Genomic DNA, 13,214 nt, shown 5'->3' on the forward strand with positions numbered 1-13,214 from the left:
ACAGAAAGGGGTCAATGCATTTTTTATAAACATCCTTTCTGAATTTAAAAGTAATCTAAGAAGTAATCCAGTTTTTACAAAGTATCTATAATCTGATTGGAACATTTTTGCTGGTAGCGTAACCAATTACAGTTACTGTTTTTCTAATAAGATTACATGTAACTGATTACGTGTAATCAGTTACTCCGCAACCCTGAGTATCAGATAGTATCTTCCTGCTTCAGTCTGTTTTGGAGTATTTTCTTCAATTTTGTGTCTACTGAACACAAACTTGTTGCACTGCAACAATGCTGAGAGGACATCTCTGGCATTTGTATCTGAGGCATTGACTGATCAAATCAAGCTCCTCAAAAGTATTTACTCCCATTCAATCGCAGCTGATATCATTTCGCCACAGCTTCCCATGTTGATAGGGCTATTGAAAATGGTAATTCTGTGCCTGTTAATTTAATTTCAATTGATAGCTCCGTTAGCTCCCCTAAGACACCCACTGTTGTTAGCTCCACCTATGCTATTAATAGCTTTGTATCAAGCTATCATTTTGCTACATGTGCTCATAAGCATAGGAGTATTGTCAATAGTAATCTTGTGCACGCTATCCTGAATTCTACTATTATCTCTGTACATTTTGAATCCAACCAGGAAGCCTATTGTGGCGAGCTCATACAGTTCTATTGACCAGTGTCACCATGGATACTCCTGCTGTTTTCAAATCTCGCAGAGGTCTTGGACTGATACGTATACATGTGTAAACTGGACTTTCTGGATGTCTGAGTGTACGACACAAGCCCAGACGTTCTGGTTATCTCAGAGACTTGGCTGAATCATTTGATTATGGATACGGACGTTGCTATATCCAAGTTTATCATTTTAAAAGGCTAATTGATCATTGGAAAACCCTTTTGCAATTGTTAGCACAGCTGAAAACTGTTGTGCTGATTAAAGTAGCAATACAACTGGCCTTCTTAAGACTAGATGAGTATCTGGAGCATCAGCATTTGTGGGTTTGATTACAAACTCAAAATGCCCAGAAACAAAGAACTGTGGAGGTCCACAATTTTTTTCTGAGGTCTTGGCTGATTTCTTTTGATTTTCCCATGATGTCAAGCAAAGAGGCACTAAGTTTGAAGGTAGGCCTTGAAATGCATCCACAGGTACACCTCCAATTGACTCAAATGAGGTCAATTAGCCTATCAGAAGCTTCTAAAGCCATGACATCATTTTCTGGAATTTTCCAAGCTGTTTAAAGGTAGTCAATTTAGTGTATGTAAACTTCTGACATACTGGAATTGTGATACAGTGAATTATAAGTGAAATAATCTGTCTGTAAACAATTGTTGGAAAAATTACTTGTGTCATGCACACAGCATATGTCCAAACCGACTTGCCAAAACTATAGTTTGTTAGCAAGAAATTTGTGGAGTGGTTGAAAACGAGTTTTAATGACTCCAACCTAAGTGTATGTAAACTTCCGACTTCAACTGCATATTGCTCAATGACACTACTATCTCCCAATACTTCAAACCGAGGAGAAAATTAAAGTTGATCAACTCACGCAAGCCTGCCATAATGTCAACCAGTGCATGAGAGGAAGCCAAGTCTTCCAAGTAGCCTGTGCTAACATTTCAACATGCTAAAGGCTATTTCTCATAATAACGACATCTTCTCGTTATAACGTTATCTTTCTTGTTGTAAATATGAATTCCTACAAAAACAACTAAAAGCTGGTATCGTTGCTTAGGCAATGTTGTGTTGACAGTTTTTTCCCTCCCATCATTATGAATAAATTACATTGACTACTAAAATGTGTCCTGTGACACAATGACTGATTCCACAGGACACCTATTACCTACATACACATTGCATGGCAACAATTGCAAACCAAAACTCACTCACGGATATGAAATTGCACACGTAAAAAAATCTAAAGTTAGGATTCAGCCCCAAATCACCAAAAACCTCTGAAGTTACACCACGCTATCGGTGTCTTCCGTCCTACCTGCAGGGCAAGAGCCAGCCTGATGAGGTCCACCACCACCTCCTCATTGGCCAGCTCAATGGTGAGCACGGCCAGGGTAGTGAAGAGCAGCTCAAAGCTCTTGTGACCGTTGTCCTCTTCCTTACAGCCCAGGTAGATGTGACGGTACAGCTGCTGCCCATGCTGAGAGGAGAGGAAGGGAGGGATGAATGTGTAGATGGATAGAAGGAAAGAAGAATGATTGGGTAGATGGATGGATGGGTGTGTGGATGGAAGGATGGATGGAGAGAGAGAGAGACTCATTATTTTAAATAAACAAATCTACTTATTGAAATAACTTCATATTCTTGTCATTTGGACATGTCATTTACCAGTCCCTCAATATCTTCATATTTAGTCATTTTTCTTTGGCAACATACGGCACACACAAATGCATTTCACAGAATTGAACAATCGAAGCGCCGGAATTTCATGACTAGAATGGTCATGACGGTCATTCTGATATGTGCATTTGAAAACATTTATATGTGTAAGACAACAGTTGCCTGGCCAGCTAATGGCCCGTCCAAACCTAAACTACATTGTAACTAATTTCACAAATATAAAAATAGATATACAGTGGGGAGAATAAAATGCAAATTAATTACTTAAAAATCATACAATGTGATTTTCTGGATTTTTGTTTTAGATTCCTTCTCTCACAGTTGAAGTGTACCTATGATAAAAAAATTACAGACCTCTACATGCTTTGTAAGTAGGAAAACCTGCAAAATCGGCAGTGTATCAAATACTCATTCTCCCCACTGTCAATGCGCAGCGTGCATTGACAAAGGGAATGGAGCTTACCAAAAAGCAACGTTATATTCCATTTTATGCGATTTCCCCTACCAGCTGTGCTGCTTCTCCGTGCAGCCCACACAGCACAACTGGTAGGGGAAACCGCTCGAGTCGCATAAAATGGAATATAACGTTGTGTTTAAAGTTCAGAAATACAGAATTTCATGTATACAAAATCTAAATCATTTCCCGTTTTTAAAAGGACGTATTTGGGTGTTTTTGGAGCCATTGTTCATGTTTTTCCGTAGCCCCCCTAATGTAGAACAAGCAATGAGGATGTGGTAGGTTTCGCAAATCCAAGTAAACCCCCCCCCCCCCCCCCCCAAAGTGTCTGGACCCTTCTATAACATGTAATTTACATACATTTAGATTTAGTTGTAAAATAGTGAACAATCCTTTAAATATGCATATGGTCTTTTCGACCGTCACGGTGCTTGACGTAGAAATGCTCTGAAAGTTTTAGTAATTTATGATATCTCCAAACTACTGCTGGAGTGGAACATACCACATACAGTATTTAGGAAAAGTCAGGGACAGGTGGGTTCAAAGTATTTACTGAAATTAAGTTATTGAAAACGGTCAGATTGACCATCTTGGTGGTTCTAGTGTTAAACATCTGAAAGAAAGAAAAAGTGATGACAATTCTTACGAATTTGAGTATTTCGAACCATTGAGGAGACAGCAACAGAGAAAGATATTTTTTTAAATCTGTCAAACCAATGAAAGAGAGTAGGTTTTTAGATAACTGATAGAGAGAGCGAGTGAGAGAGTGAACGAGCGACAGATAGAGACTGAGGGAAAGAAAGAAAAATCCATGTCCATGGAACAGACTAAGGATGCAACGGTACACAGTATGTTATCGAACCGTTCGGTACGCCCCCCCCACGGTTCAATACGCACACGCGAACCGCGGAATCACGGTATGCCTGTCATTTTCCTATAATTTCCAAAATGTGTTGATTGCGCTGAAGACCTCACGCACGTTGTACATTCAGATCCACAGAACCAGACGCGCACCTTGTGGCCGTTAGGGGGCTCCTGAGGGCTGACAAACTTTACTCCACAGCAACGTCTCAATGTAGTGACCGCAACCCCCTCCCCTTTCAACAACTAATGGACGATTTGCAATGACATCTCAGTAGGAAACCTCCCTAAGAGGGGCCCCATGAAGAGAGGGGAAACTAAAAACAAATATTCTCTGAGCGCCAACGTGACAATGGCGAGCGCTAGCGAGACCGAGAGAAGCAAATCTGAAGAGGCACCGACGTCTTTCAAATCCACTGTGTGGGAACATTATGGATTCAGCGTTCAATGCGATGATGAGGGTAAGAAGACCATAAACAAACAAAGTACAGTCTGCAAGCATTGCTTTGCCACTGTCGGCTACTCGAGTGGAAACAGTTCTAGCATGATGTGTCATTTTCATCGCCATCACCCGGCCGTATCCCTTGCAAGTGGAGCCCACTCGTTAGCAAAAACACAACAATCTCTCGCTGCTGCCTTCCAACAACAATTTGCAACAAATTCAGAAACAAAGAAATAATGAAAGCAGTGGGAGTATTCAGAGCCAAAGATTTGCAGCCCTATTCCGTGGTTACTGACTTGGGATTTCGTCACATGATTTTTTTTTTTTACCGCGTTACAATGTCCCCTCCCGCACACATTTCAGCAGCAAAGTAATTCCCAAACTCTGAAACATCACGGAGAGAAATTGAAAAGGAATTGACACAGACATCCTATCTAGCTCTCTCCACTGATAGTTGGACCTCCAGAGCAACTCAAAGCTACCTCACTGTGGCGGTTCACTATGTACTGGATTGGGAGATGAAGAGCTACATGTTGTCAAAACGAAGAAGCACTTTTAATTGTAATGATTTTTCTCCCTTTGATTTCATACAGTAGAGACAGAAACCAGGCCTAGTCAGTCAGGCTGCCATTTTTCTGAAAGGAAAGTTTTATTTGTCTATAGGCAAAATAAAGAGTTCATTGTTTAAAGGGTGATGTGTTTAAAAAAAAATCTTAAATATAAAGATACCGAAACCGTAACGTTACAGTGGCCCACAAACCGTTATACATACAGAACCGTGGGCCCACAGTGCCGTTGCATTCCTAGAACAGACAGAGCAAAATATAGCGCCAGACTTTCCATAAGGCCAGAGACGGGTAAATGTGACTGTGGAGCAATGAGGGAGATGCAGCCCTGTGAACGAAGAACCCACATTTGCGCAATCACTCAACACATCACAAGCTTTAGTAAAGTGGACAACATCACTGGAGCAAATACCTAAAATAACCAACCAAAGATGATTGCATCTAAAAAATGAACTTGTTTCTGAGTCAGCGAGCAGTGTGACCATCTTTAACGAAAGAGGTGGTGGGTAGTTCCTTATTCATTTAGTCAGATATTCAAATACACACTCGATGGCTCATGAAAATAACTTGAAGCCATGACCTAAAAATAACCAACCTACAAGACTGCCTCTGACACTTAATAGCCTTAAGCAGGGTCGTGTTCAGTAGGCAAGAAATGTTAGAAAACGGTCCGAAACTGGGTGAAGAGGTGAGGTACTATTTGGTATTTTATTAGGATCTCCATTAGCTGTTGCGAAAGCTGCAGGTACACTTCCTGGGGTCCACACAAATCATGACATAATACAGAACATTAATTGACAAGAACAGCTAAAGGACAAAACTACATACATTTGACCATATCCAATAAGAAACACTCCCTTTCTGTTTAAAAACATTTAGCTGTATGTTGCTACCTTGCGCCCTAATCAACACGACCCAGCTGGCGACATAGCTCTCTATCTAGCTACTTATTATGTTCCTCTGACAAAGGAGGATTGAGCTCCATTAATTAGCCTTGACAGTGGCAGCGATAGCATGGATGCTAAATGCTGCAATGTATTTCGGTGGCAATGGTTTCTTTATGGGGGACTTGCAAGAGTCGAGGGTAAATGCTAAATGTTGTGAAGCATATCGCAGCTAGGGGAGCCGGAGCTATGGGCTCTGTGTGGATGACATTGTCTCTAGACTATGTTCAGCTTACTTTCCTCATATACAGTGGCGTCTAAAATGATTGGATTCGTTGTTAAAGATGAGCAAAAAACACGATAGAAATGTTGAGAATACAACCAATGCAAAATAACAGTTGTTTTGAAGTTATTTACAATGTTTGAAGGGTTTATGAAAAGTGTATTCCCATACCGACTTTTACAGGTGTCCTTTGTATTGGTGTAGACTTGACGGACTAGACTGGACTCATTCCCTCTCAAACAAAAAGAAGAAATCTATATATTCTCACAACCTACCTGGCACCCCTACAAACAACAACCTCCAGTCAAAACCGCTTACCCTCCACTACATCCCTGATGCCATACCTAAACTCTTCGAACACACGTCTCTTAAAATCAGCTAGACATTGGGACCTCATCGGGACCTCAATAAGCTGAATCAGGCATGTAAGTGCTGGGCTGGAACAAAAGCCTGCATCGCTCTATGATGTTAGGGTTGCTTATCTGATTGCTTATGTGGTATTGGCAGGGAGATATGGAGTATTGAAAATTAGCCAGTTTGCAAAATCTGGCACAGACAGAAATGTTGATTAATGTGCATTGTCCCCATCAAATAAATCTAACAAAGTAAAGTAGAATAGAGTCTGTTTATTACACTGCAATAACGCACGACTACCACCAACAGAGGACAGAGCAGCCAGGTCGTTCAAGATTGATGCCGAAATTGTCCTGAGGACGTCTGGAAATGCCTTAAAAAAACAGCCACTAGGGGCAACAGTTATTACCATCAAGTAGGCTTGGGTTTTGTACTACAATCACTCTGGATCAGAAGGTTGCGTGTTCGATTCCAGTCACGGACATGTGTTTTTTTATCACAAACCTTAACCCTTACCTTAACCATTTGGAATAAGTGCCTAAACTTAATGTTTTAACCCTATCACAAACCTTAACCCTTACCTTAACCATTTGGAATAATTGCCTAAACTTAATGTTTTAACCCTATCACAAACCTTAACCCTTACCTTATTCCAAATGGTTAAGTGCCTAAACTTAATGTTTTAACCCTATCACAAACCTTAACCCTTACCTTATCCATTTGGAAGAAGTGCCTAAACTTAATGTTCTAACCCTATCACAAACCTTAACCCTTAACCATTTGGAATAAGTGCCTAAACGTAATGCTTTAACCCTATCACAAACCTTAACCCTTACCTTAACCATTTGGAATGAGTGCCTACATTTATTAACTTCTAAAATTGACTTTTGGAGAAATGGAACGATACAGCACCAGCAGCAACAAAAACACTTTGAAATGTTGAGTTTGGATAAATGTAGATGAACGTCTAATTGTGCTGCAGTGAGACTGTGAGAGCTTGTTGCAGTAAAGAGCTGTGGCAGAAGCATTTGTGATCCATAGTGGTTTTCTATGGGGAGCTGTAATGGAGTGTTGCAACTGGCCCCAGCTTGTTATTTATTTGAAGACAAACTGATGGTAACACTGTCTGTGAAAATCAATTAACGCATCAGAGCTACTAATGTGCTGCTTTACCTTTTAACGCTGTCCATGAATGAAACGATAGGGATTTTTATCACCCAAGCTAACGACTCATTCTACCAAGCATTACAAATGCATACCTTCATTATGCAATCATAATGCATCACACACAGGTAGTACAATGTGCAATACTGGAAGTGTATACTTTTTTAAGTGCAACTCTTTAATTCACCTTTTTCATGAACCCAACGTCTTGTTTCGATATCTTCTCCCTCTTTATCTTCAAGGCCGCCACATTAGGAATGATCCTAACAAAAAAGAGAAAGATTCAAAAATGAAAGATATGTCACACCCCTTGCAGTCTTAAAAAGGACATGATTTTTCCCCCTACGGATTTTCACAACCAACTCCACACTTTCAAGGTGAAAGAAAATAATTAGTGATGCACTGATATGACATTTTTGGCCAATACCGATATCCGATATTTTTCTTGCCAAAAAAACCCGATACCGATAACCAATATTCTAAATTTTAGCAGCCTTTTAAGCATTCTAGTACAGTTAAATAGTTATCACACCCACATGGACGCAGCGGTCCAAGGCTCGGCATCTCAGTGCAAGAGGCATCACTACAGTCCCTGGTTCGAATCCAGGCTCTATCACATCCGGCTGTGATTGGGAGTCCCATAGCACAATTGGCCCAGCGTCGTCCGGGTTTGGCCAGGGTCATTGTAAAAAATTATTTGTTCTTAACTGACTTGCCTAGTTAAATAAAGGTTACACACACACACACACACACACACACACACACACACACACACACACACACACACACACACACACACACACACACACACACACACACACACACACACACACACACACACACACACACACACTGACCAAAAAGTTATTTTGTTGGCATTTACGTATGTCCCCATTACCAGTAAAACATAATCAAAACCTATTTCTGTCACTTGCTGTGCTGTTTCGTTGTTCATTTGTTCAGTCATTTCATTCTCAACCAGGATTTCTATGGAACGCCGTTTGAGTCTTTGCTATGGAACGTAGTTTGGGTCTTTGTGTGTCAAAAATAAAACAATGACCAGTAGATGGCACTATATTACTTGTCAAATAAGCTTGTTGACCAATCAGGACCTGAATATGACTGCACGTCACATAATAATTTAACGCGTTCATACATTTTTTTACGTAGTTATCTTCATCGGGATAGGGGGCAGCATTTCGACTTTGAATAAATTGCGTGCCCAAACGGAATTTCCTCCTACTCTGTCCCAGAAGGTAATACATGCATATTATTATTACTATTGTATAAAAAACACTCTGAAGTTTCTAAAACTGTTTGAATTATGTCTGTAAGTATAAGAGAACTCGATTTTCAAAACAGTGTCAAATGATACCCCTTCTAGTTATGGATGAGCAAACACTTCCTAGGGCTTCCACTAGATGTCACCGTCTTTAGATTTTAGTTATATGATTCTACTATAAAGGAGCTCATAGGAGCTATTTTACTGAGTGGTCGTCAGAAACTTTCAGTCTCTTTTGGCGCGCTCACGAGAGAGAGTGCTCTCGTTCCAATGCTCTTTCTTCAGACAATGAAATTCTCCGGTCGGATCCTTATTGATGATTAATGTAAAACACATACTAAATATGGATTGCATACATCATTTGACCTGTTTCTACGACCTGTAACGGAACTTTTTGAGTTTTTGTCTGGAGGGATTGCTCGTGCGTCATGAAAATGGATTCCTGGGCTGAACATGCTAACAACAAGTGGCTAAATGATGGGCTTTATGGAACTTTTCAGTCATTTATTGTCGATCTGGGAATCCTGGGAGTGCCTTCTGATGAAGTTATTCGAAGGTAAGTGCATATTTATAGTGTTTTTGTAGCTTTTGTTGACGCCAAAATGGCGACTATTTCTTTGGCTGGATTGTGCTCCGAGCGCCGTTCTCAGATTAATCTTTTTCCGTAAAGTTTATTTTGAAATCTGACACAGCGGTTGCATAGAGGATAAGTTTATCTTTAATTATGTGAATAACACTTGCATCTTTTATCAATGTTTATTATGAGTATTTATGCAAAATCACCGGATGTTTTGGAATCAAAACATTACTGCACGTAACGCGCCAATGTAAACGGAGATTTTATATATATATATATATATGCACATTATCGAACAAAACATAAATGTATTGTGTAACATGATGTTATATGACTCATCTGATGAAGATGTTCAAAGGTTAGTGATTCATTTTATCTCTATTTGTGGGTTTTGTGAAAGCTACCTTTGCTGTGAAAGAAATGTCTGTGCTTTTTTGGATTTGGTGGTGAGCTAACATAAATATATGTGGTGTTTTCGCTGTAAAACATTTAAAAAAATCGGACATGTTGGCTGGATTCACAAGATGTTTATTTTTCATTTGCTGTATTGGACTTGTTAATGTGTGAAAGTTAAATATTTCCAAAAAATATTTTTGAATTTCCCGCGCTGCCTTTTCAGTCCTAGACAGGTTATTACACATGGATAACACTATCACTTGTATTTCATGTCACAACGATTCATCGATACATATGCTACGTACGATGCTGGTAAAGTTGTCTCGCGCACCTACAATGCTGGTCATAAAAGCTAGCTAGCTCATGGATGCAATTGGATGTGTTTTCTTCTCCAAAAACATATCAAGACGACAGTCTGATTCAGTAGCTATAGTTAGCTAGCTAACTATATAGCTAGGTGTCATCTAAAATAACCCTGATTTAAAAGACAGTTTTTCTTTGATTAAAACCTGTTGAGGATAGGGGGTGCTGTTTTCACTTTTGGGGAAAATCGTTCAAAATTTAAACGGCCTCGTACTCAATTCTTGCTCGTACAATATGCATATTATTATTACTATTGGATAGAAAACACTCTCTAGTTTCTAAAACCGTTTGAATTTTGTCTGTGGGTCAAACACAACTCATTTGGCAGCACACTTTGTGACCAGGAAGTGGAAAGTCTGAAATCGATGCTGTGTTCAAGTCGCTGCCTATAAATGGGCATGATACGTATGACTATACGTGCACGTCATACACCTTCCCCTGGATGTCAAGAGGAAGTGAGAGGAAAAAGGAGTTGATTATCTCTGTCTGACGTTGAATGAGCCCTCTTGGAACAACGTGTCCCCCATTTTCTGTTGTCTGCAAGGCGCGTGGGGGGACCTGCTATTGCCTACTGGAAACCTGTCGTTATGGGCGAATATGAGCTCCGGCTTTGAATTTATTTGATACATGTTACAATATCATCCTAAAGTATGTTTTTTCAATATAGTTTCATTAGATTATTTAACTTTATTCGGGACGTTCGGCGTGTTGCGTTGTTCGACTTTGTTGACGTTGGAGAGCTTAGCGCTGCATGGCCAGTGTGCTTGCTAATTAAAGAGGGAAAAAGAACGTTCTGAATCCAAAACAACGACGGTTCTGGACAAAGGACCCATTGTACAACGTTCTGATAGAAGATCAGCAAAAGTAGGAACCATTTTGTGATGCTATTTCATATATCTGTCGAACTGTGTACAAGTAGCTTTGCGCTCAGGTTTTGGTTATCCCCTTACCATAACTAAGTCTTATGTCGTAATGAAGATATTTTTAGAATTCTAACACTGCGATTGCATTAAGAACTGATGGATCTATCGTTTCCTATACAACATGTGTTTTTTTGTAATGTTTATGAATAGCTATTTGGTCAGAATAGGTGAGAGTCTAATAGAAATATCTGCACATTCTGGGAAAAAGATGCTACGTCAGCATGTTATGCTACGTTATGCTACGTTGTATAACCACGGATTTCAGCTCTAAATATGCACATTTTCGAACAAAACATAAGTGTATGTATAACCTGATGTTACAGGACTGTCATCTGAGGAAGGTTTATGAAGGTTAGTGAAATTTAATATCTTTTGCTGGTTTATTCGCTAACGCTAACGTGCCTATTGCTATCGCTAACGTGCCTTGATGAATGAATGCGGTTGTGTGGTAGGCTATTGTAGTAAGCTAATATAATGCTATATTGTGTTTTCGCTGTAAAACACTTAGAAAATCTGAAATATTGGCTGTATTCACAAGATCTTTGTCTTTAATTTGCTATACACCATGTATTTTTCAGAAATGTTTTATGATGAGTATTTCGGTATGTCACGTTGGTGTCTGTAATTATTCTGGCTGCTTTCGGTGCAATTTCTGATTGTAGCCGCAATGTAAACTATGATTTATACCTGAAATATGCACATTTTTCGAACAAAACATAGATTTATTGTATAACATGTTATAAGACTGTCATCTGATTAAGTTGTTTCTTGGTTTCTTTGGTTTGTTCTAGGTTAGTTTGGTTGATTTTGATTTTGCTACCTGTGCTGTGAAAAATGTCTGTGCTTTTTTCTATTTGTTGGTGAGCTAACATAAATATATATTGTGTTTTCCCTGTAAAACATTTAAAAAATCGGACATGTTGGCTGGATTCACAAGATGTGTATCTTTCATTAGCTGTATTGGACTTGTTAATGTGTGAAAGTTAAATATTTAAAAAAAAATATTTTTTGAATTTCGCGCTCTGCCTTTTCAGTGGAATGTGGGAGGAGTTCCGCTAGCGGAACGGGGGGGGGCGAGACAGGTTAATGGTGGACGAACCCATCTATGTGAACCTAGCCACAATAAGGATTAGCTACAATAGTGGACTTTGCGGTTAGCCTTCAAAATAAAAGTATGGCATAATTCTACTATTTGTATTACTGTCAATTACATAATTTATATTGAAGGCAAACCACAAATTCCACTATTGTGCCTAATCCTTATTGTGACTCGCTTCACAACACATAACCCGGTCCGGTCGAGTCTCACTAGCCAGATGACGCTACTGGCTGCTTATAACGTTAGCCTTGGGCAACAGGGTTAAGTAGCTGGCTAGCTATTTATTTTCATGAACTGAAATTCAATTTCAATAGGCGAACAACAAGTGGCAACCTAGCTAATATTTACTCACAAGGATTCCTAAATCATTGCTAAGAATAATGAAAATGACTGCAGTTTCTATGTTTTCAGGCTGATTGTATTGGTGCTAACTAGGTCCCAAGCTAAAGCTAGCTACCTCAGAAGTTGCGGTCGAACAAATGATGCTTTATTACCAACGTGGTACTGTAAACACATCGTTCATGGCCGGTGTTTGGAGACTTTTTTGTACAGCTTTGACAGTGCTACTGTATCTTTTTTGACACGCAAAGACCCAAACGGCGTTCCATAGTATGTATGTCTTGAAGCTAATAGCAGTGACATTATTACTGTGTAACTCCGGTTGGGCAACATCTGAAAAATAGCGCACTTGGTAGTGTGCACCGGTGCTCGACCAGTCGGCGAAAGCCAACATCACCCACTACTTTTACTGAGCTTGAGCAATTTTGACCAAAACAATTGATCTATGTTGCTTTACGATTTGTAAATTATTCACAGCTGTAATGGCTGCCAAAGGTGTTTCCACCAAGTTATAACTCTGGGGTCTTAAGACATACGCAATCAATACATCTTCATTGTATATATATTTTTTTAGAAAACGTTAAACTTTTTTTTTTTTTTACTTTGAAAGAGTAGGTTGTGTAGATCTGTAGGAAAAAAAACTATATTTTTAGATTACATTTTAAGGCAGCATAATATGAAGACTGTGCAAGGGTTGTTTAGAATTTCAATAGGCACTGTGCATTACATTTTGTTAATTTAGCAGACGCTCTTACCCAGAGCAGCCTACCATCAATTAAGATAACGTACAACCTCAAACACAACAACTAAAAGCGATCGGGGGGAGCATGCACCCCAGCGGAACACCCGACACCGGCAGTGGG

General features: G+C 39.5%; 1 protein-coding gene across 5 annotated transcripts in view; it reads right to left on the reverse strand.

Moving 5' to 3' along the window:
- The window catches only part of efr3a (EFR3 homolog A (S. cerevisiae)), a 222,075-nt gene that overhangs the window by 29,763 nt on the left and 179,098 nt on the right, over positions 1 to 13,214 (reverse strand). For all 5 annotated transcript variants that reach the window (XM_071362586.1, XM_071362584.1, XM_071362585.1 and 2 more), the window contains 2 exons: positions 7,560 to 7,635; positions 2,000 to 2,161 (listed from right to left, as the gene is read on the reverse strand). In XM_071362586.1, coding sequence (XP_071218687.1) covers positions 2,000 to 2,161; positions 7,560 to 7,635 — 238 coding nt within the window. The remainder of the gene's footprint in view (positions 1 to 1,999; positions 2,162 to 7,559; positions 7,636 to 13,214) is intronic.

This window comes from Salvelinus alpinus, chromosome 23, assembly GCF_045679555.1.
Source record: "Salvelinus alpinus chromosome 23, SLU_Salpinus.1, whole genome shotgun sequence".
Lineage (NCBI taxonomy): Eukaryota > Metazoa > Chordata > Actinopteri > Salmoniformes > Salmonidae > Salvelinus > Salvelinus alpinus.